Source organism: Microcebus murinus, chromosome 14 (genome assembly GCF_040939455.1).
Source record: "Microcebus murinus isolate Inina chromosome 14, M.murinus_Inina_mat1.0, whole genome shotgun sequence".
Classification (NCBI taxonomy): Eukaryota; Metazoa; Chordata; class Mammalia; order Primates; family Cheirogaleidae; genus Microcebus; species Microcebus murinus.
The window spans coordinates 18,214,700-18,236,824 of NC_134117.1; the positions used below are offsets into that span (position 1 = coordinate 18,214,700).

Here is a 22,125-nt window from a genome sequence, read left to right on the forward strand (position 1 = left end):
ACATGGCCAATGATTCAATCAATCCTGCCTGTGTAATAATATCCCAGTAAAAACTCTGGAACCTGAGAATTGGGTGAGCTTCCTGGTTGGTGAACACAGTGATCTGCTAGGTGGGTAATGAATCCTGATTCCATGGAGAGAGGGCACAGAAGCTCCACATCCAGGATCCTTCCAGACCTCACCCTATGTGTCTCTTCATTTGGCTGGTCCTGATTTGTATCATTTATAATAAAACATAAGTACAGTACTTCCCTGAGTTCTACAAGTAGTTCTAGTGAATTATTAAACCTAAGGGGGATGTGGGAACCTCTGAATTTATAGCCAGTTGGTCAGAATTTAGGGCAGCCTAAGGATTCATATACTGTGGCTGGCATTTGTAGTAAGGACAGACATGTTAGAAACTGAACTATTTTAAACCTGTGGAGTCTGTGCTAACTCTGGGTTGTTACCATGAGTATAGCAGTAGTACAAAATACAACATGATCACGTAGGGTTTATTCCAGTAATGCAAGGTTGATTTGAGCTCCAAAAATCAATCAATTTGAAAGGAGGGGTTAAAAACCTAGCTATGGGTACAATGAACACTATTCTGGTAATGGGCACACTAAAAGCACCAACTTAAGCATTGTAAAAGGTATCCATGTAACGAAAACATTTGTACCCCCTTAATATTTTGATATAAAAAAAATCAATGTAATCCTCCATATTAACAGAATAAAAAAGAAAATCCACAGTATTATCTCAACAGATGTGGAAAAAGCACTTGATAAAATTTAGCATCTATCCATGATAAAAACTCTTAGCAAATTAGGAAAGAAAGGAATTTCCTCAACATAAAAGGCATCTAGGAAAAACTACAGTTACTATACTCAATGGTAAAAGAATAGACTTTTTTCCCAAGATCAGTATAAAGGCAAGGATGTCCACTCACCACTTCTATTCAGCACTGTACTATAGGTTAGAGGTCCCAGTGAGTGAAATAATGTAAGAAAAATAAATATCATACAGAATGGAAAGGAAGAAGTAAAAAAAGTCTTTATTTGCAAACATCACTATTGTCTATTTGGAACATCCTAAAGAATATACAAATTACTGGAGTTTAGCAAAGTCAGTTTACAAGATAAATATGTCAAATTCAACTGCCATTTACAACAGTATCAAAGAACACTTAAGGATAAATTTAACAAAATACGTGCATGACCCACACTCTAAAAAACCACAAAATACTGAAAATTAAAAACCTCTAAATAATTACAGAAACATACCATGTTCATGAATCAAAAGATTCAATAGTTAAGGTGTGTCAAGTCTCCCTAAATTAATCTATAGATCCAATGCAATCCCAGTCAAAATTAAAAATAGGCTTTGTTGTAGAAATTGACAGGCTGATCCTAAAATTTGTGTAAAAATGCAAAAAACTTAGAATAACCAAAGGAACTTTTGAAAAAGAAGAACCAAGTTGGAAGACATTCACTACCTGATTTCATGACTTATTAGAAAAACTACAGTAATTAAGACAGTATGGTATTAGAGTAAGGATGAATATTTAGATCAAGGGAATAGAACAGAGAATCCAGAAATAGACTCACACATCTGTGGCTGATTTCTTACAATGGTGTCAAGGAAATTTAATGTAGAAAGTATATATACTTTTTAACAAATAGTGCTGGAACAACTGGGTGTCCATTTGCAAAAAAAAAAAAAAAAAAAAGAACTTCAACCCTGACTTCACACTTTCTACAAAAATTAATGCTAAATCAATTTTCAATCTAAATGTAAAACCTAATACTATACAACTACTAGAAGAAAACATAAGAGAACATTTTTGTGATCATTATGCAAAGATTTCCTAAGACATAGAAGTATGAACCATAAAAAACAAAAAAATGGAATTCATCAAAACAAAAAACTTTGCTCTTCAAAAGACAGCTAAGAAAATGACAAAGGCAAACTTATGAGTAGGAGAAAAATATTTACAAATCATGTATGTAAGAAAGACTTGTATTGAGAATTTACAAAGAACTCTTACAACTCAATAACAACTCAGTAAAAAAAGGCAAAAGGTTTGAACAGACACTCCACCAAGAAAGATGTATTAGGAGCAAACAAGTACATAAAAAGATGCTCAGGGTCATTAGTCATATAAGGAAAATGCAAATTAAAACACAGAGCGATACTATGACACACCCATCAAAATAGCTAAAATTAAAAAGACTGGCAATATCCAGTGCCATCTAGGAAGTGGAGCTACTGGAAGTCTCATACACTCACACCTGTAATCCCAGGACTGTGGGAGGACTGCTTGAGGCCAGGAGTTTGAGACCAGCCAAGGCAATACAGGAAGATGCCATCTCTACAAATAATTTAAAAATTAGCTGGGTGAGGTGGCACAGAGGCTGAAACAGGAGGATTGCTTGAGTCCTTAAGTTTGAGATTACAGTGAGCCACTGCACTCCAGCCTGGGTGACAGAGTAAACCCCTATCTCTAATAAATAAATAATTTTTTTTTTTTTAAAGAATGTAAAATGGTATGGCCACCATGGAAACCAGTTTGGCAGTTTCTTTATAAAGTTATATATTCACTTACTATATGACCCAGCAATTACACTTTAGGTATTTACCTAAGAGAAATGAAAACACATCCACAAAAAGACCTGTTAATGAAGAGTTCATAACATCTTTATCATAGCTAAAAATGATAAGCAACCTAAATGTCTACAAACCAATGAATGGATAAAAAATTATGATAGATCCATACAATGGAATATTACTCAGCAATAAAAAGTACTGAACTACTGATACTGAACATGAATGAACCTCAAGACATTATACTAAATGAAAGAAGTAATACACAAGAGTATATATATATGACTCGGCTTATATGAAATTCTAGAAATGGTAAAACTGCAATAACAGAAAAGAGATGAGAGGCTGCCAGGGACCAGAGGTGAAGAGAGGAAAGAGAGTAAAGGGTCACAAGATAATGTATTGGGTGACAGAAACTGTCTATATAATATCTGTGTTGATGGTTCCATGACTGTATACACATCACACACACAAACTACCTCATCAGTTTATAACACATTATACACTAAAAACTGGGGAATTGTGTTGTATGAAAATACTTCAATAAAGCTTACTTTTATAAAACAATAAGCCTTATCATGAAATTGAGGCGATAATCTACCACAAAGTACTGAGGGATGAGAGGAAAATATCAATTCCTTATTCTAGGAGACTAATAATATAAATTACTAAGAAGTGTATAATTTGAAAACATCATTTCTTTGGGGAATATTTGCTCTCACATGTAGTTTATTTAGAAATATGAAGGCAAACAGCAGAAGAAACTGCTATGGTATTAGAAGTGGTAACCTCTAGAAAGCAAAAATTGAATGAGGGGAGAGAGTGCAGGGGGACTGTTATATTTCTTTATAAGCTATTTAGTTTCAATTGACTTTTAAAATTATATACATATATTACTTTTTTAAATGTTAAGAATGAATTTAAAATACCTAGTTCACTTTCTATTCCCTATATCACCAGAAATTAAGAAGCATCTTATACATACTAAAGTTATGCATTATTTGTGAAATAATCAACTACAGAGAATCCTGAAGGTTAATGATTGGTCTTAAACATATTTTTAAAAGTTAAAAAAAGGACATTTATGGTAAACTACTAATTATGCAGACTACCTCATCAGTTTATAACACATTCTATTACAGAACAATACTCTATAAACCTTTTAAAATGGAGAAAATATCAGTGATTTCCTAAATCACCTGACTTCCACAAACTGCAGTTTGGTGCTTTAGGAAAGAGTCAGGCATGAAATAGACATTCAGTAAATACTTGCTGGGAAAAAAGAGAATGGCACTATAATTAACAGCATTACCAATAAACGTAAAGTTCGTTTTTTGAAGTGGCTCCTAATTTTTGTTAATATATTCAGTTCCCCCCTATAGAGACATTATACATCTATTAATACTTCAAAGAATCTTATTGTGTCTAAGGGAAGTATACCACACAAAAAGGTGGTTCTCAAAGGGAAGATGGGAGGAGAGGCTAGCAGGATGACTGAGTCTCCTTGCTCTGGGAGCTGTGGGGAAGTGTAAGTGCCATCTTCCAACTGGCTACACTCCTCCTTCTCATCATCCCTATGGGTTTATTTAAAGTTTTAAAGGAATCACTGCATAGTATTTATTCACTCAATCTACCTTTAGTTCTTCTTAGCATGTGTCACATGTTCAAGACTTTCCATTAACTTACTGCAATAAATGAGAATAGGCAATCTTTTTTAAAAAACCAGTTTACTGAGGTATACTTTACATATTATATAATTCATTTTAAGTGTACGTACAGTTCAATGACCTCTGGTAAACTTAAACAGCTGTGTAACCCTCAGCACAATCCATTTTAGAACACTTCTATCACCCCAAAAGTTTCTTCCTGTCTACATGCAGTCAGTCGCTACTCCCATCCCTCAGGCCAACACTGATCTGTTTTCTGTCTCTGTAGTTTTGCCTTATCTATAAATTTTCTATAGTGGAATCATACAGTATGTACTCTTATGTGTCTGCCTTCATTTCACATAATGTTTTTGTGGTTCATCCATTTTGTCGTACGTATGAGTAGCTTATTTCTTTTTTATTGCTGGGTGGTATGGCAGTGTATGAATATACCACATTTTATTCATTCATCAGTTGATGGACATTTTGACTGTTTCCAGCTTGATTATGAATAACGCTACTATGATCATTCCTGTGCAAGTCTGTGTAAATATGTAGAATAAGAGATCTTCATCTCAAAGGACTGTGCCTCACACTTCTTACACTTTACCATTATCATCTAAGTTACTTTTCACACTTATGAAAATGGCCAACAGTATGAAGCACATACTGGTACTTAATAAATAAATTTATCTCCAATGACTGTACCTGCTACAAATGACAATGAGAATAAAGATATCAAACATCTCTAAATCAGTTTTATACAAAGCAATCAATTGAGCCTAAGTTTCTTCAAAATTCTTCTCAAAGATATCTGCCAATATTTCATCAAAAAATATAATACCTTCAGATCTCCATGATCTTGTTCAAAGTGTTCAGCCATTCATTCATGTAGTAGGTATTTACTAAGTACCTACACTGGGAATATAAATACTCTAAAATTACAATATACCTGCCCTCATGGAGCTCACATTCTATCACTCACTTTTTGCAAAACATAAATAAATGAGGCAGGACTCGTTAAGAAAATAACTACTATATGTCATACACTATGGCACTATATCCTTACATTGTTAGATAACTACCATATAATTCTATTTAATTTATAGGTATTTTAAAATATTTATATTTCATATAGATAAATCATTGTTTCTTTAAATAGTGGATTATGATGTTTATGATAAATTCTATAATAAAATTGGACTTCGAGCTTTTGATAATAGTAACCCCCTAATCAACGATGATTCTATAGAAAGATGAAATTCAAATACTTCTTTTTGACATATGGTACTATTTCCAGGAAGGTAACCTGCTTTACAAAGGACAACTGATTGGATAATAATATGCAGATGTTAAAGCAATAATATTAAGACTACCAACTGGTTTTAGTAAAGCCATACCTAGAACTCTAAGTTTTAAAATAGTAATTTATGTGCACTGTTACCTACAAAGATTACAGAAACCAATCCTAACAGACTCATTATTAATGGCAATAGAGTTCTTATGGAGACTGAAGATCACTTTAGTTCTGCTATTCATATAGAAGATATACGCTATCATACAACACCATGGTAGAATCAAAATTAAATACCTGAAAGTTCACATCTTCTAATACTAAGGCAAACTTACTATACACTACCCTCTAGTCTCTTTTATTACATAACAGGAAAGGTTTTTTTATAGTTTCTCAAACAATGAGAATCCTAAATTGTCCCTGTCTAATCAAAATCAGAATAAAAGAAAATAAGTTGCTTTATCAAAATATATGACTCACTAAAGAGTAAAATTATGTCCTTTTATAACTGAGAAATGCCCATTTTAAATGACTTCAAGACTCTGGCCACTTAGCCTCCAAAAATGTATTTACATGGTATTCTCAAAGGACTATCAAAAATATTTCCCCTGATAAACAAAGGCAAGGAAATAAGCACCACATGGAAACCCTTTTATCCTATGTCATAAAACTAAATAAAATCTATAACACATTCCCTGAAATGTATGCAGTAACATTTAAAACAAAATTATCTACTGAACCAAATATTTTGTCTTATAAGAAGTCAGTTCCTCAGATAAAATTTAAGGAATTTAGTGCTAACACCAGGTTATGAAATCCCTATATCTCCCTGAATGCATGTTGAAGTTAATCAATGGTCAAGTGTATATTGTGAATCTATAGCATTCCTACAATAACCTATTGTAATCTTTTTCTATAAATTTAAACAATTCACTCTCTCTACTTTGTATCTGACGTAAAAATGGCACCGTTTATAGCATCTTACTGCCTTGTATTATTTACCATTTCATTATATGTAGATAATCTATTTTCAAATACACCATATGTTCCTCAGGGAGCTCATGCCTCATGGTAGGAAAGAATGTATAGCAACAGTTCTACATAAATTCAATAAATTTGGTTACTAATTACCTTTAAGGGAGCAGTTTCAATAGCTGGTGAAAAACAAAGCAAACCACAGAGGGTTAAAAAAAATAGCACTGGTAGGAAGGCATTAAAAGCAGCAACACATTTCAGGCATTTGACAGAGCAGAAAAGCAAAGCACTAACACATAGAATTTCAGGTTACAGTCACTGAGTCTTAGTTTTTAAGTAAATTATTACTAAAGGCTATTTGCTGATGCTGGAGAAACAAATCCCATGGATTTGTCTCATCTTCTAGTTCTACCTGTGGAAATTACTTGGCACAGCAGTCAAGTTTCCTCCTCAAAAAAATGGGGAAAATAATTCCCCTTTACTTCACACAACTGTTCTGAAATTTAAATGAGATGATAATGTATGTTAAAGGACTTTATATACAAGTAGTATATTAAATGCAAGGTGTTACAATTATTATCAGTGAATATGAAGTCTACCCTTTGACCCAACAATTCTAATCGTTCATGTTTACCCTAAGGATCTAGGTGGACAAATAATAAACATATCTGCAGAAAGATGTTGATAACATCCCTGTTTGGAATGACAAAAAAACCTGAAAATAACTTAAATCATCAATATATGACTGACTTAATAACTGATACATACATGAAGGAGAATATCACATAATAATTAAAAATAATGTCCACAGATATGTAACTATGCACATAAAGAAATGTTCAAGATAGGTGAAAGCAAGACTGCAGAATCTTCAACCTGAAGAAGCCTTCCCTCATCCATCAGACTTGATCAGATAGTAGATAGTAGAAAGAAACTTCATAAAACTAACAATAAGGCTTCATTTAATTCTATATATGATATACTTGTTTAAAAGAACTGGCAGAGATTTTAATTCTTCAAATACTACATATTTTTTTCCTTTCCAAATGTATCATCAATCAACATCCTTTAGAATAAAAGTAATCAGAGTTTGCCAAAGCAAGAGTTGCATACTATTCCATCATTTCTCCTTCCAGTCTAATGTGGTACTTAACACAGAAAAGAAACTCAGTTTCTATATAAGACAGTCTACCTGGAGTTTGAAAACCTATTCCTTAAGACAAGGGTCCCCAACCTAAAGTGAGTTGTATAATTATTTCAGTAAGTATTACAATGTAATAATAATAGAAGTAAAGTGCACAATAAAGGTAACCCACTTGAATCATCCTGAAACCATCTCCCCCAGTCTGTGGAAAAATTGTCTTCCATGAAAATGGTCCCTGGTGCGAAAAAAGGTTGGGGACCACTACTTTAAGAAACACCTACTGTGTACAGAGCACTGTGATAGGTATTGGGGATAAATGTCTAAGCAGAAGGGACTCAATCTCTGCCCCTACAGAGGATGGGACACAAATTTAAGAAACATTCTATTGTAGAAATAGTATTTCTATAAACGTGATGAACACTATGAAGGAAAAGTAGAGGTGCCATGAAGTATGGGAAGACCTGAATTACTATGGCAGATAAGGAAAGGCTTCCCAGAGGAAGTTATAATTGAGCTGAAGTTACAGTGTTATTATGTAGAGACAACTTGGCAAAGGGAGAGGAAAAATGATTCTCAGCAGGGAACAGAATATGTGCAAAGACCCTGAGGTAGAAGGAAACGTGGCATATTGAAGTGAAAGAAGGCCAGCCAATAAAATTCATGAGAATTATGGTTGCAGGGACACCAGATAGGAGGGTACTATAATTGTCCAGGTGAGAGATGGTGGTAGCTGAGATTAGGAGGATAGCAATGAAGGTAAGAGAAAAGAAGGCAGATCCAAGAGACATTTAGGAAGAAATAAGTGTTACAATGAAGTCATGGCTCATTTAGTAGAGTTTTTAAAATGACAGACCTTGAGGTTTTCCAGTTGTGAGATCGAATAGTTAAGCTGAGAATTTTAGCTTTCTGATGCTCCTCAATGAGCCAGATAGTTATTGCAGCCAGGTCCTCTAATAGCAGTAACATCTTAGCAAGATTGATTTTACAAGTGTGCCAGAAGGCTGTGACCAAGACCACAATAATATCAAGCATGTGTTTAAAAAATAATTATATATCCTAGTCACCACCCAACTGTCAGAAGATCCCAAATGATAAAATTACTGGTATTTGCAAGGTACATACTTATAATATCACATTATATCATTTATTTTCTCTCCTTTGTACTTCTGTGAAAATAAGATTTCAAGGATTAGGGGAAAGGGAGAATAGGAACTTATGAGTCAACTCTCAGCATGAATTTATAAAATAAAATTTTTTCAGGAATGTCACATTATACCTGAAAATAATAGGGGGAAAAGTCAACTGCCATTGTATCATAAAGATGCTACAATGGTCAGAGAAACAAATGTCATTTTATGACATATATCAATGCTCAAGATGTATTGCAGGAACAGCAACTTCCACAAAGGTAGTTTTTTGAATGGGAAAAAAATAAGATACATACACTTATTAACTCTATTCCTTTCCTTGTTTCAGAAGATGAAAAAATGGAAATTTCTATAAATCTTCTTGCTTTCTGCTTTATGTAACTGGTATATGAAAATCTTTATTAAATTCAAAAGTAAGCTTAAAGTTAACAGGAAGCGCACAGTGTCCCCATACAAATGGATCAACATTATTTCCCAAATACCCCAGTACTAGAATTTGATCTTCAGCTCCCCTACTTCCATGAGGCAGAAATTTTAAATAAGTGGCTAAAGAAAAATAATTTCTAGTATTTCACTTTAATATACTAGTTTCTTGCTCTTTTCCTACAAGGGATCTGGTCATCATCTGTGGCATATGTACCTTGCTCTGTAAACCTATTGCTTGCCCCCCCCACTCAATAAATTTCACCTGGTGCTTGCCTTGAACTATAAACACACATGCACACGCACACATTTTTCTCATATGCCACAGCCTAAAGCCCACAGATGGAAGGACCTTGAGATAATATGTTCTAAAATCTATTTCTTTCTCTCTTTTTTTCTTTCTTTCTTGATACTTATATCCCAATGAAAAAGTACTTTCCTTATTCTTAGGTAGTTCAATGTACATGTATTCTCCCTTGGGTACCTATCAGAACAACATGGCATGCTTGTAGTTTTACAAATTTTCTAACATGCTGTGCTAACACACAGTAATTAGCACTATGATCCCATATACAATAGTAGAATCCTAACAGGAACAATAGCATGAAAGAGAAACATCACCTAATCAAAAACTGAGCGAAATATAAGACAACAGATGACAAAGACTTTCTTATTAATGACCTGTAACATAATTGGTAAAATCTAGAAATGTACATCTTATTCATGCCTCTATAATCCTTTGGTTGTTAGTATCATATCACATATCACATCTGCAATGATGGGGAGATATACGGAACTACTAATATAGTACTTGATCTCTAAAATTCACTAAATCAGAATCATAGAACTTCAGGAGAAGAAGGGGCCCTGGTGATTATCTAATAAATCCCCTCATTTTACAGATGAAAATGGTAAAGAGCAGAGAGGAAATATAATGAGATCATATACCTAACTTCTAGAAAATAGGAAAGACTTAAATACTTGTAGCATAATAGAACCTAGGACTGTTTTCCTATCTGGTACTCTTTCCATGTCTCCAGGTTAAAAAAATTAAAAGTTGTTTAATTTACATATGGATTGAAGAATTCACAAAAATGTAGCATATTAAGCTTAAGGCTATTTTCATAATTTAAGAAATAAAGCTTAAAAAAATACAGAATAGTCTTAATGGAGAAGCCAAAAAATAAAAACTAAAACTGAAGATAAGTCAAAGGGAGAAGAGTGAATGTTTTGCCTCAGTGATATCTGAAATACAGAGGACAATCCAACCTCGTGCGCTCCAAATTTTTATCCATGGGAGCCTCAGGTTTTCTGCATCTAGAGCCCTACTAATCCTTTTCCCTCCCTAACCTGCCTTCTCAGATGACTAACCAACCACCTGGCTAGAGCTCTCCATAGTCTTCAGGGAAACTTAGTAACCCAAGGATCACTCCTCCCAACCCTCCTCCCCATGAATCTTTATTATATTCTCTAGACAAAGCTTTGGCAATCAGAAATAAAGGTCTAATTTAATCTCATCAATGGAAAAGGCAGCCATCTGTTGATCTTCTTTTAAGAAAAGTCTTTTGAAAACTTTGCATGAGATGAATCCTTGGAATTCACTGGCTCCCTGGAATAAAAACACTAAAGAGATAGCCAGGCAAGCATATTCTAAAGGATCTGTTCTGCTTGAAGGACAAACATCTTTCTTTTTTATTTCTGCTTATTTAAAGCCGGCTTACCAATCCAATCTTGTCATTAAATAAGAGGCAAAATTACCATAGTGTCGTCTTCCCCTCACTCCTTAAATCTACCATGCCCACTAACTTCCTACTTTACCTAAATGCTTGTATTCCTTTAACAAAGTCCTTGAATCTGCTTTATACCCTGCCAGAGCTATTTCTGATGTTTAAAAATTCTCCTCAGACTACCTTAAACTTGGACAGAACAATGAAAGCTGGTCCAAGATTACTTTCAGCATGCGGCTGCATGCATGGACACATGTTGCCAAATCTCTCAATTTATTGTCCTCTGTCATAGACCTCACCATCTTAATAATCCCAGCAAGAATCTCTTTGGTTGTCTTTCCAGATTCTATTCCTTCCCTTCCACACAAAACCAGGTTATGACTTTATTACTTTAAAAGGGCCAAATTCCCAGGGTGGTGGTAAAGAAACCCATAGTGTTGCTCCAGAGTTAGGATTAGAGGAGAAATTTAGGTCCATAGGTCAAGCACTTCTGCTTTAGTTTGTTCCTTCCCTCCAGTTCCCCTTTCTAAACTTCCCCAGCTCCATACCTGTTGGCAGTGCTGGTGTTGCTGCTCCCGCTGCTGTGTTTCTGTGCCCGGCTCAACCTCCGTGGGGGCTTTGAATGCTGCAGTCGGGGGCTTGGCATGGAGGGGAACGACGAGGCGTAGCCATGTTCACACTCTGAAGAGAACACGAGAAAAAGATGTAAGAAGAACATAAACACTGAAATCCATGGATCCACAAATCCGAGGTCCTTACAGTAACAGGTTTTTGAAAGAAGTAAATTGTTTCCACTCTTTTTAGTTAGATGATAAAAATCCCAGTCCTCGCCTAGACATCAATCTTGTGACATACACAGACCCAACTCACCGCCTGGAAGGAGGGTACTTCCTCTAAACCAAGTAATTTCTCCTTCCTCTCCAAAATCCTTTCTCCAAGAATTCTTTTGGACATAAATACCCTAAATTCTGACAACAGGTAACCATTCCCTCAATGATTTCACTTGCTTCAAAAATCCCCTTAACTCTCTCCATTCTGGAGTGTCTCTCTAAGCCCCACGTTTTTTGTGTACATCAAATAACTCAATCGCCTGGTCTCAGAGGACGTTCTCTCTCCTGACACCACAGTTCCCGGAGTTCCTGCTCTTCACACTCCTATCTCTTCACAGCTCCTTTGGTGGCCACCTGAAGGGACCCCATCTCAGCGCAGTCAGATCACGGAGGCCCTTCCCTCCCCAACTTTCCCACAGCCTCGCCGGTGCACTCGGACCCGCCCAGCTCCTGCCCCTGCCTCACCCGGGCCCCCAGAGCCACCCGCCCTCTTCCCCTCCGGGTCCAGCGCCCCTGCAGCCCAGGCTACCCCCGCCTCGCCCCACGCTGCCTGCGCGCACACACCGCCACTCACACGAGCACCTCCTCTCACACCTGTGCGCCTCACGCACACTCCACCTACAAACTCACGTGCGCCTCTCTCCACACAAACCTCCGCGCGCGCGCACCTCCCCTCACGCGCGTGCAACTCGTCTCGCACCGCACGCGCACACCTCCCTTCACCCGCGCGCACCTCAGCTCACGCTGCACACGCGCGCGCCCTCCCTCACCCGTCGCACCGCACTCCCCGCGCGGGCTCCAGCGGCGGAGGCGGGGAAACCCAGCCGTTACCTCGCTCCCGGCGCTCCAAAAACTCGGCTGCCTCCAGCAGACGCTGCACGTTGATCATCCGCACCCGCTCCATGGACACCGCGGGTGGCGACCGGGGCCTCCCCGCACTCCTTTCCCCGGCCGAGAGGAGGCGCCGCAGGCGGCTACAGTCCGGCACCGCCCCCGGACATGTGCGGCGGGCGGGCGGGCCAGCCCGGCCGCGGCTCTGCGCGCTCCCCGCCGCGCCCGCCGGGCTGCCAGCAGCCCGCGCGCGGTTTGTTTACCTCCCCGCGCGAGCACGGGGTAGGGGCGGGAGCAGCGCCGCGGCCCGCCCCCGCCCGTCCCTTCCTCTGCCCCCTGGGGAGCGCAGTCCCGCCTCCGCCCACTGCACGCCGGGAATCGTAGTACACACACAGCTTCAGGGCGCCCGCGTCTGGCAGGATTTCGCAGTGGCCGCTGGGAAATGTAGTCCCGCTGGGCTTCCTTTATTTCCTCCAGGGTGAAAGTAAGAAGTTGCTGGGTCTTGCTTGTGCTAGGGAAGGATTTGAGCCAGCTGTTGAGTCCACTCCCGGGAAGCTTATTTCTCAGTGACTCCCTGCGGGTGTCCAGGGGCTAAAGCATTTGAAGTCCCACGTTCTAGTCCTCTACTAATAGTTTCTCATGTAACTTATGTGCCTCAGTTTCCTCATCTGCAAAATGAGGAAAGTAACACACCTGCATGGACAGCACACACAGAAACACTTGGAAAGCCAAAATCGCTGTTCAAAAACAAGGGACTATTTCACCAGGGCTTCCATGAGGCTCTGCTTCTGCACAGACAGGTTTTTGTTTTTTAATCTTATGTTTAAAAACTTTCTCCTTCTGTTCCTCGCTAGTGCCTTTAAACTCCAGAAAAACCTCTGGTGCTGCAAGGGAAGGATACGATTCAGTGGGTAAGTGATTTGGTGCTGGAGTTAAACAGGGTTCTGCTTACACTTGCTGTGTGGACTTCAAGCCTCATGGATATAATTACTTCATTTGCACAGTACACGGTAATGATAGAAACAGACTCGCACCCTGCTCTCAAGGAATGTATATTCAGTAGGGTTTATTGTGAAGATTAAGTGAAACAACTCCAGCATTCAGTATACACTAGGCACTCAGTAAGTGTAGGCTATAAGTATTTCCTCTAATTCTCTCCTTGTAGAGAGGTAACTGAAAGCAATGGCTAAATAGAGGCTGCCTCTGGCTACTCTCACTGCCACTCTCTTTCCAAGTCCTCCATCTAACAAGTTCTCAAAGTCTAGGCCGGGATTCCTCAACCTTGGCATTATCGAGATTTGGGTCTGGTTAATTCCCTCTTGGAGCAGGGGCTGTGAACTGTACATTGCAGGATGTTTAGTAGCACGCCACTACCTTCAGGTGTGACAACCAAAAATGCCTCCAGACATTGCCCAATGTCTCCTGGGGCCCAAAAACCTCCCCGCCCTCCCTGCTGCCCCAGTTGAGAGTAACTGATCTAGGGAGAGGAAAGACAAGAGGATCTTAACTATTGAAGGCTCCAAGAGCAAGCTGGGAACTATGTAAACAAATCCATAATTTTTTCCCACCCTGATTATTTTAACCTGCTGGTTGACATCCAAAATAACAGGAAGCTCCTGGTGAGGGGAGAATTTTCCCTTCCCTGTGGTCATTCCATTGGCTACTACAGAAAATACTATCTTGGGATGGAAATCTTACCCTCTCAGAAATGTTATGGGCTTCGGGCTGCATTTTAACACCCTCTCTCTTGTGTTTTTTGTTGTTATTGTAAAGTGAACGAAATCTCCAATGAGGTCACAAGCTGTAAAATTCTGCTAGCTCTTTTAAATACTACAGCTGGCACCAAATTTAAGAACCAATAGGTCAGGTGTCCTCAAACTACAGGCCCACGGGCCACATGCGGGTGTTTTTGCCCATTTGTTTTTTTACTTCAAAATACTATATGTGCAGTGTGCATAAGAATTTGTTCATAGTTTTTTTTAAACTACAGTCTGGCCCTCCAACGGTCTGAGGGACAGTGAACTGGCCTCCTGTTTAAAAAGTTTGAGGACCCCTGAAATAGATGTTCCATCAAATGCAAGGAGACCCAAAGTGAGAGGTGTTCATAAGCCACAGGAGAATTAATTTTATTTTGTAAAGGCTTTGAAAAAGAAAGCTTTTTCAGCTGTTGGCTAGATTGTTGCAGATCTGGGTTTTCCCATTGGGTATTGGTAGCAATCACCCTCCATCCTCAACAAGGGACATGTTGGGTAGGGGTGGGATGCAATTGTTTACAAGAAAATACCATTCATTCAGAACATCTGTTAGTTTAGGGTAGCCATCAGGTTGAAAGTCACTTTCCACCACTTGCAGAACCCCTTTAAGCTTTAGGTCTCAAATTGCCAAGGGCTATCCCAGGAACTTAAAAGAGGCAGTTTATGACAAATACAAGTCTACTTTGCCCAATGACCGGTAAACCCATGTGACAAGAAAAGTAGTGCAAACTGAAAATATACATAAATTCAAGATGGGTTTAATTCTACAGGTCATAGAGCCATAGCAGATTAGTAAAAGAAGGCTAAATAGATGCTTGGGGCCCATGCCTTGCCTTTCATAGTTAATCTCCAGGTGAATTAACCAGTCCTTCTAGAGGACCAAGATGGAGATGAGGAAATGGAAAGTACATCAAGAGTCGCCAAAAGGCCACCTGCTAATACTAAAGAAGAGAGGTAATGGTGATTGTGGGCAGTGGCTAGTGTTAAAGGCTGGTTTATGTACAGAAATCTCCAGCCTTTCCTAAAAGCAATTGAGGTACCACTTCCTTCTCCCTGCCCTGGCTGCCTCCTGAAGGCCTGGCTTGGACATGGGCCACAGCGGCCTCCTGCAGCACAAAGCTTAGGGCTCTATCCTCAGGAAAGCAATGCTACCCACAAACCATCCCTCAGCAACAGTCTCAGCCTGGAGAAACCCAGAGGCAGCCTTTCTTTTGCTCAGATGAATCTAGTTTGTACTACAAATACAGATGGGGAAACAGGAAAAGCAAGGCTTCCAAAGTCTACTGACAAAAGAACCAGAAATACTACCCATAGTCTCCGGTTCTGTCCTCTCCCTAAAGTACCTCTCTGGGTGGGGTGTGGGGGGTAGTCTCATTTGAAAATGGAGAAGGTCCCTCAGAGTTCCCCAGGCATGACAATCACAGCCTGGATGGGGGCAGTCTGCCTTCTGAAGGAAGCAGGCAAAGCTTTCAATTTTCAGGGGTCCTTTTCCAGCACAGTTTACTAAGTGCAGATTTCCAAGTGATTTATTGCAGATTCATAAACAATGGAAGCTGGTATGTTATTTATATCTTTTCTGCAGAGAGGCGAGATGGAGCCAGGTGAAGGGGCCATGATGTTAAGTTACAAGTCCAAAGTCACTGTGTTGGTGACACCTGGTGCTTAGAACTTCCCTGAAACTGCAAAGTGCTTACTGTGTAGGGCACTGTTTCCTGCAGTTATCTTTAAGGATGGGGGTTTTCAAATAATCAAGGTTGGGGAGAGTGAGCTCTGAGCTCCTAAATGAAAACCATAACAGTTGTACATTTTTCCATCCCCCACCCCCAAATCAAGACCGCAGCCACATCTTCAGAGCCCAGAAACGTGAACAGCAGCAGAAAACCTTTCCCTCTGCCCAGTGAGTCAGCCTTGCCTAACTTCATGCGTAAGCTCTCCTCAAGTCAGCGGCAGCTCAGAGCTGCGGGTCTGTGTGCAGCCGAGATAAATTTGGGTCTAGAAGGGATGACGTAATGCTAAACCCGAGAGGTAGCTGCCGCCTCCCAGGGCTCCAGTCACCAGGGCTGCAGGCTGACATCCCAACCACACAGAAACGCACCAAGCCTCCAGGTGTCCGAGCTGGGGAGAAAGGGAAAGGACATGAGGTGGGGGGAACGGCAGGGGGAGGCAGCGTTAATCTGAGACGGCTGAATCTGAATCTGGAAGTTTGTTGTTTTTTAACTCCAGTTTTTCTGGTGAGATCAGACTATTGGCAAAGACTCAAACAGCTACACTTGCACCCTGACCCACCTCTCCCCTCCTAGAAAAGGGCTTCTTACACTTTATTAAATGGCCCTTATTACAGCAGTCTATTTCAGTGATTATAATGGATGTGTTAATCTCTCCAATGTCCTTTTCCTTCTTTTTTCATGAAGTTGGATCCAGGAAGAAATCTGCATTGCAGGACCAAATTAATATGCTCATCTAAGTGGCTTGCTTGCTCTGGAGCACCCATTTGGGTGCTCTCAGGTGCAACTGATAAGGATATTTGGGAGGATTTTGCTAGGGACACACCAAGTGAATGTTTCTCTAAAGAACATTTCATGGTTTATGTCATAGAAGTTTATATTATTAAGCTTATTTCTCAATACAGTCTCCATTTTTCAGTTGAGAAAATTGAAGCTCAGAGAGGTGTGGTAATTTGCCCAAGGCCACACAGCTGTCTATCAAACCGATGGAGCAAGGGTTGAACTCAGGCCTGTAGTCCTGTGCTCTCTTCTCATCTCCACAGTTCTCTTTCTGGTTGATTCTTGTTTAAAGAAGAAAAAAAAAAAAAAAAACAACAAAGTGGAATAAGTTTTCTGATCTTTTAAACCTGTGGGGCCCCAATCCTTTAAATGCCAGGATCAAGTTACATGCCCAAAGGATCCCAGTGCTGCTTTTTCCCTAAGGAGAGGTTGCCCTCAGAGTCAACTCTTTTTCTGCTGGTGAAGACTGAAAGCCCTGAGCCCAAACTCACTCTTCCACTGTAATTAAAAGACCACCACAGGTAAACAATCTTTGTTGCATGGAAATAGTTTCCTTCATGAGAAATGCCTCCCCAATACTTTTTTCAAATGACTTTTCATCATTTGTTGTTGTAGTCACGTATTATTCTCCTATACTTTGTGGCTGTAATCATTTATACTGGTAGATTTCATGACTTTCAGCCATATAACGTGGTCAGCCATGGTATGTTATTCTTTTGAAGCACTGCTCAATTCCATGAGTTAATACTGTTGTTTAGAATTTTTGCATCTATATTCAAAAGCAAGAATAATTTTCTTTTTTGTTGCATTTATAGGTTTCAGTATTGCAATGATCTATTCTTTCAAAGTTAGATGCAACTTGGTTTTAACGCCTTTAAAAAAAAAAAAAAAAAAAGGCTGCCAGAGGCCTTCTCCTGCTGCTAAGAGGATGCCCCACATTCTTGCCACAGCCCTGGGTAACCCTCCCTCCCCTGCCAGGAGCTGCCCTAGAGTTGCCCTGCCCCCACCCCTTGGCAGCAGAGGTCACTGTTATGCCCGGCCAGGCCTAGACACTAAACCACACATTCAGCTCCTGCTGCCTTGTGTCTGAGTTCTCTTAGCTCCAGGTGCAGCATTTATAATAAAAACACCAGGCTCTTGCCTATTTGAAGACATAGGTGATCTCACTGTCTCTTCTAGCTTTAGTATTCTGCTTCTAGGATGCTGGGATTCCCCAAAGATCCTAGAACAATGTACATCCATTGCCCACTAGCTGCCATGTAACTAGAGCTGACTACATGCACAGAACTGCTCCTGCAGTCAATTCCTTTAATCCTCAGCACACCTCTGAGATTCTTGTTTTACAGATGAGCATCAGAAAGGTTAAGTGATTTGCCCAAGATCACACAGGCAAATTCAAACCTAGACATTCTGACTCTTGGACCCCACAGTATACATCCATGTTAGGTTCAATCAGATAAGGTCAAACAGAATTGGTTAGGGCAATGGTCTCCACCAAGGGCAATCCCATTCCTCTAGGAGGCTTCAGAAATGTGTAGGAGGCTCTTTTGGAATGTCACAATGACTGGGGGTGGGGTTCCAGTGGCAGTTAGTGAGTGGGAACCCAGGATGTTAAATCCACCAGTATTCCAAACTAATCTGCACAAGAACTGTCCCACCAACAGCTCCTTTGTTGAGAAACACTAGGTCAGAAAGTTAAGACAGAAAAATCATCATCTATTCAGTAAATATTCCCTAAGCATCTATTATGTGCTGGGCCCTAAGCTAGATGCTGAGGATAGATAAGGAACAAAACTACTTATGGTCTCCGCCCTCAAGGTGGTCGCATTCTAGCTGGGCAGACTGATGGTAAGCAGGTAACATAATTGTAAATTGTGAAAAATAGGATAAGGGATAAATGATAAAAGGGTGGGTAGGTTTAGGCAAGTAGGTAGGGGAGCTGGGAAAATCACAAAGGCTGTCCAGGACATTTTCCCAACTTTAACAAGCACACAGATCACCTGAAAATTGTGGTAAATTGAGGTTCTGCTTCAGCAAGCCTCGGGGCGAGGGGCTGGAAGTCTCATTCCTAACAAGGTCCCAAAGGATGCCAAGGTAGCCCATCCACGAACCACATTCACTCTGAACAGCAGGGGTGAAAGCCATGGCAAGGAGTTTGGATTTTTATTCTAAGTGAAACAGGAAAGAAACTACTGAAGGGCTTTGGCCAGGTGTGCTGGCTCACACCTGTTGTCCCAGAACTTTGGGAGGCTGAGGCAGGAGGATGGCTGGAGCCCAGGTGTTCAAGGCTACAGTGAGCTATGAATGTTCCACTGTACTCCAGCCTGGGTGACAAGGCGAGGCCTTTAATCAAATGAATAACATGAACCCAGTTATATTTAGGATCATTCTTGTTTCCTAGATCTGAATCTGGGAGAGGAAGAGGTTGGGCCTATGTCGTTTGACCAGAACCAGCTGGCACACACTGCTGCAATGACAGCCAGGGCCCAACGCTCATCTCTGCAGCTCGCACTTGCCTCTCTCTTCTGGGTTCTCTGGCAGGAGCCCTTGGCTCCACATACAGGCCAGCCCAGCTGCGCTCCAAGCTCGAGGCCTTCAGGAAGCCTAGCACAGCCGAACAGGGTGTGGACTCACACTTCTGACACCCTAGCTTGCAGAGCCACAGGAGCCCTACTGGTTGGGTGAGTTCTCCAGGGGCTGCTGGGCAAGGTAGTATTGCACGTGCAAGTGGCAATACCCTAGACCATTGCCCTCTTGAGAAAGGGGCCTACTTGAGACTCTAGTGTCAATGCCCAAAGAGCCTGGAGGGTTTTGGCTAATCTCTTTCTGTCCCCAGAAGAGTGGGAAGAAAAGGAAGCAACCCCAGGGGGACTCCCAAAGGAACTCCCTCAGCCTGGACTTAAAACATCAGATTCCAATTCTTGCCTCTTGCTAACTTCTTGTTCCACGAAGGTTCTGCCAGAGTCCCAAGGTCTCTGTAGGAAAAAAGAAAATCCTGGGTTTGTGTTTCTGCTCCACTTTTTGTTAGTATGTAGCTTTGGGAAAGTTAGTCAGCCTTGCTCAGATCAAGGCTTTCCTCATTTATAAAATGAAGGTAATTAGAGCACCCACCCATTGGATGTTTGTGAGGATTAATATAAAGTGCTTAGCATGGTGCTGGCACATAGTAAATGCTCAGTAAAAGGAGGCCATTATCATTATTCCTTTGGAAAACAGAGAAGGCATTGCACTTGTCAGCAGCCCTCTTGGGAACGGGTTATTACACTACCAGGAAACAGACAAGAATTGTTGATTGGTTTCTGCTTGTCTGTCATTTGAACTGGGATACAGAACTGGGACTGAAGACCACACATGTTTCACTTTGGAAGCACCATGCATGGTGCTTGGTGCCTGGCAGGTTTTAGAAATGTGTTGAATTGAGCTAAATTTTACAGCTGGTAGAAAGAATGAAACGAAGTTGTACATAAGGCACTCAGAGTCTTGGGAGCCAAGAAATATGGTAGGATGGCCAGGCTGTGGTAGAGGGAAGAGGGAGATGACACAGGCGTGCCACACAGTAGTTCTGGGTCCTTGTAGAAATAAAAACAAAGGCCATACCAGTTCCCACTTGCCACCCATGGCCAGAAACAGAGCAGCCCTGCACATGCTCTCCATTCTAATACAATAGCATACCTGGTCCCAGATATCTTTATTCAAGTATCCTTGAATAAAGGATAATGGCAGTGGAGACACAGAGTATGAATATTTTAAACAGTAGGTAATCCAAATCCCTGTTTATTGGCCTTAGTTTGAATTTCCCTATCTCCTTTCCCCTCAGGACAGTATGCTTATCTTTCTAATTTTGCTGTGTTTAAATTTCCGTAGCAGACACAGGAGTTGGATATTTGAGGTATGTTCCAAAGGCATGCTGCATGTATGGGAGAGTGGGCTGGGTAGGAACACTGGTGTGGACAACCCTCCAAGTGTAGAAGGTCCCTATCTGTAAAGAACTGAGAGTGGAATTTGTTTATCTACAAAGTTACTTACATGGTACTTGGTTTCCTAAGCTCAGGCAGTTAAGAAAAAGAAGAAGAAAAAAGAAAAGTCAGATATGTAGAAATTATAGGACAAAAACAAAAACACAAAGGATTTTAAACATGGAGGGGTCAGGCAGGGAAGGAGGGAACTATTACTTTTAGAAGCCCAGGATAAATTATTATTCTGTCTGTAATCATGGCTAGAAACAAAGACATAAAGCCCAAGTCAAATGCCATCTCACACTTTTGGGGTTTACTTTAAGACAACTGAATTTCCAAAACCTGGCATTGGAATGAACAAACTCACAAAACAAATTTAGAATTACTGGCACACAACATAATTCCACATCTTACCAAAGCATTAACAGTTGCTGCAAGGGCCTGTTCAAGGGAGTTTCTCTAGTCTAAATTTTTAAAAAAGGGATTCTGTTTACATAAATTTCCTGGAGACTTATTGCTCAAAGCAGGGGTTACCTGAACTTTCAAAATGTTTCGCAAGCAAGGGGCCCAGCACACATTGTGCCAAGATGAGGAAGCAAAGAAGTGGCCTCTTGCTGCAGATGATGGTAGTAAATGTCCATTATTTTTGGCTGGAGAGATCAAGCCAGTTGTTGACAGCTTTAACACCTCTGGCCAGGCCACTCAGGTATCACGATAAGACAATTGCTTCCTTTAAGTTTAGCAAAAGTGCCAGAGGACAGATGTCTGTCACTGGGGAATTGAAACCCACTTGTGTGTGTGTGTGTGTGTGTGTGTGTGTCTCACCCCTAAAAGGAGCTCCCCGACCATGACATGAATTTCTCCTCCTCAGTTAAGTCTTGGGCTAGATGTCTCATCTTTGTCACCACATTCTAGCTCCTCTCTCCCTCCTCCTACCCCTCAAATGTAAAAGAAAATACTTTTCTAAGTGTGGCAAATTCAAATTAGCTTCATTTTGAAAGACGATTGAGAATGTTGCAATGACCTTTGTAATAACCAGACACACCCTGGGATCAGTAAACCAGGTTTGAGAATTGCTGACTTTATAAGCACTGGACCTGCAAAACAAAAGCCCAGTTTTGGGGGCTCAGCCTGGGACCCATCCTCATATCAGGCAGGAGGGAACACAGCCCAGAAGGACTTGGTTCTGCCTCTGCTGTGTCATCCTGAGCAAGCCACTGTCCCTCTCTGGGCCTCAGCCTCCAAGTCTGTATATGAGGATGACAGATGCTCTGTGACCCCCAGGGCTCCTTCTGGCCCTAATGCTC

General features: G+C 40.5%; 1 protein-coding gene across 3 annotated transcripts in view; it reads right to left on the bottom strand.

The window, feature by feature from the left end:
* MXI1 (MAX interactor 1, dimerization protein) overlaps positions 1-22,125 on the bottom strand; it is a 76,459-nt gene that overhangs the window by 46,909 nt on the left and 7,425 nt on the right. For 2 of the 3 annotated variants that reach the window (XM_012771068.3, XM_076009799.1), the window contains exon 2: positions 11,492-11,624. In XM_012771068.3, the coding sequence (XP_012626522.1) occupies positions 11,492-11,624 (133 nt within the window). Of the gene's footprint in view, positions 1-11,491; positions 11,625-12,604; positions 12,870-22,125 lie in introns of those variants that run through there. The other variant, XM_012771077.3, reaches the window with a different exon arrangement.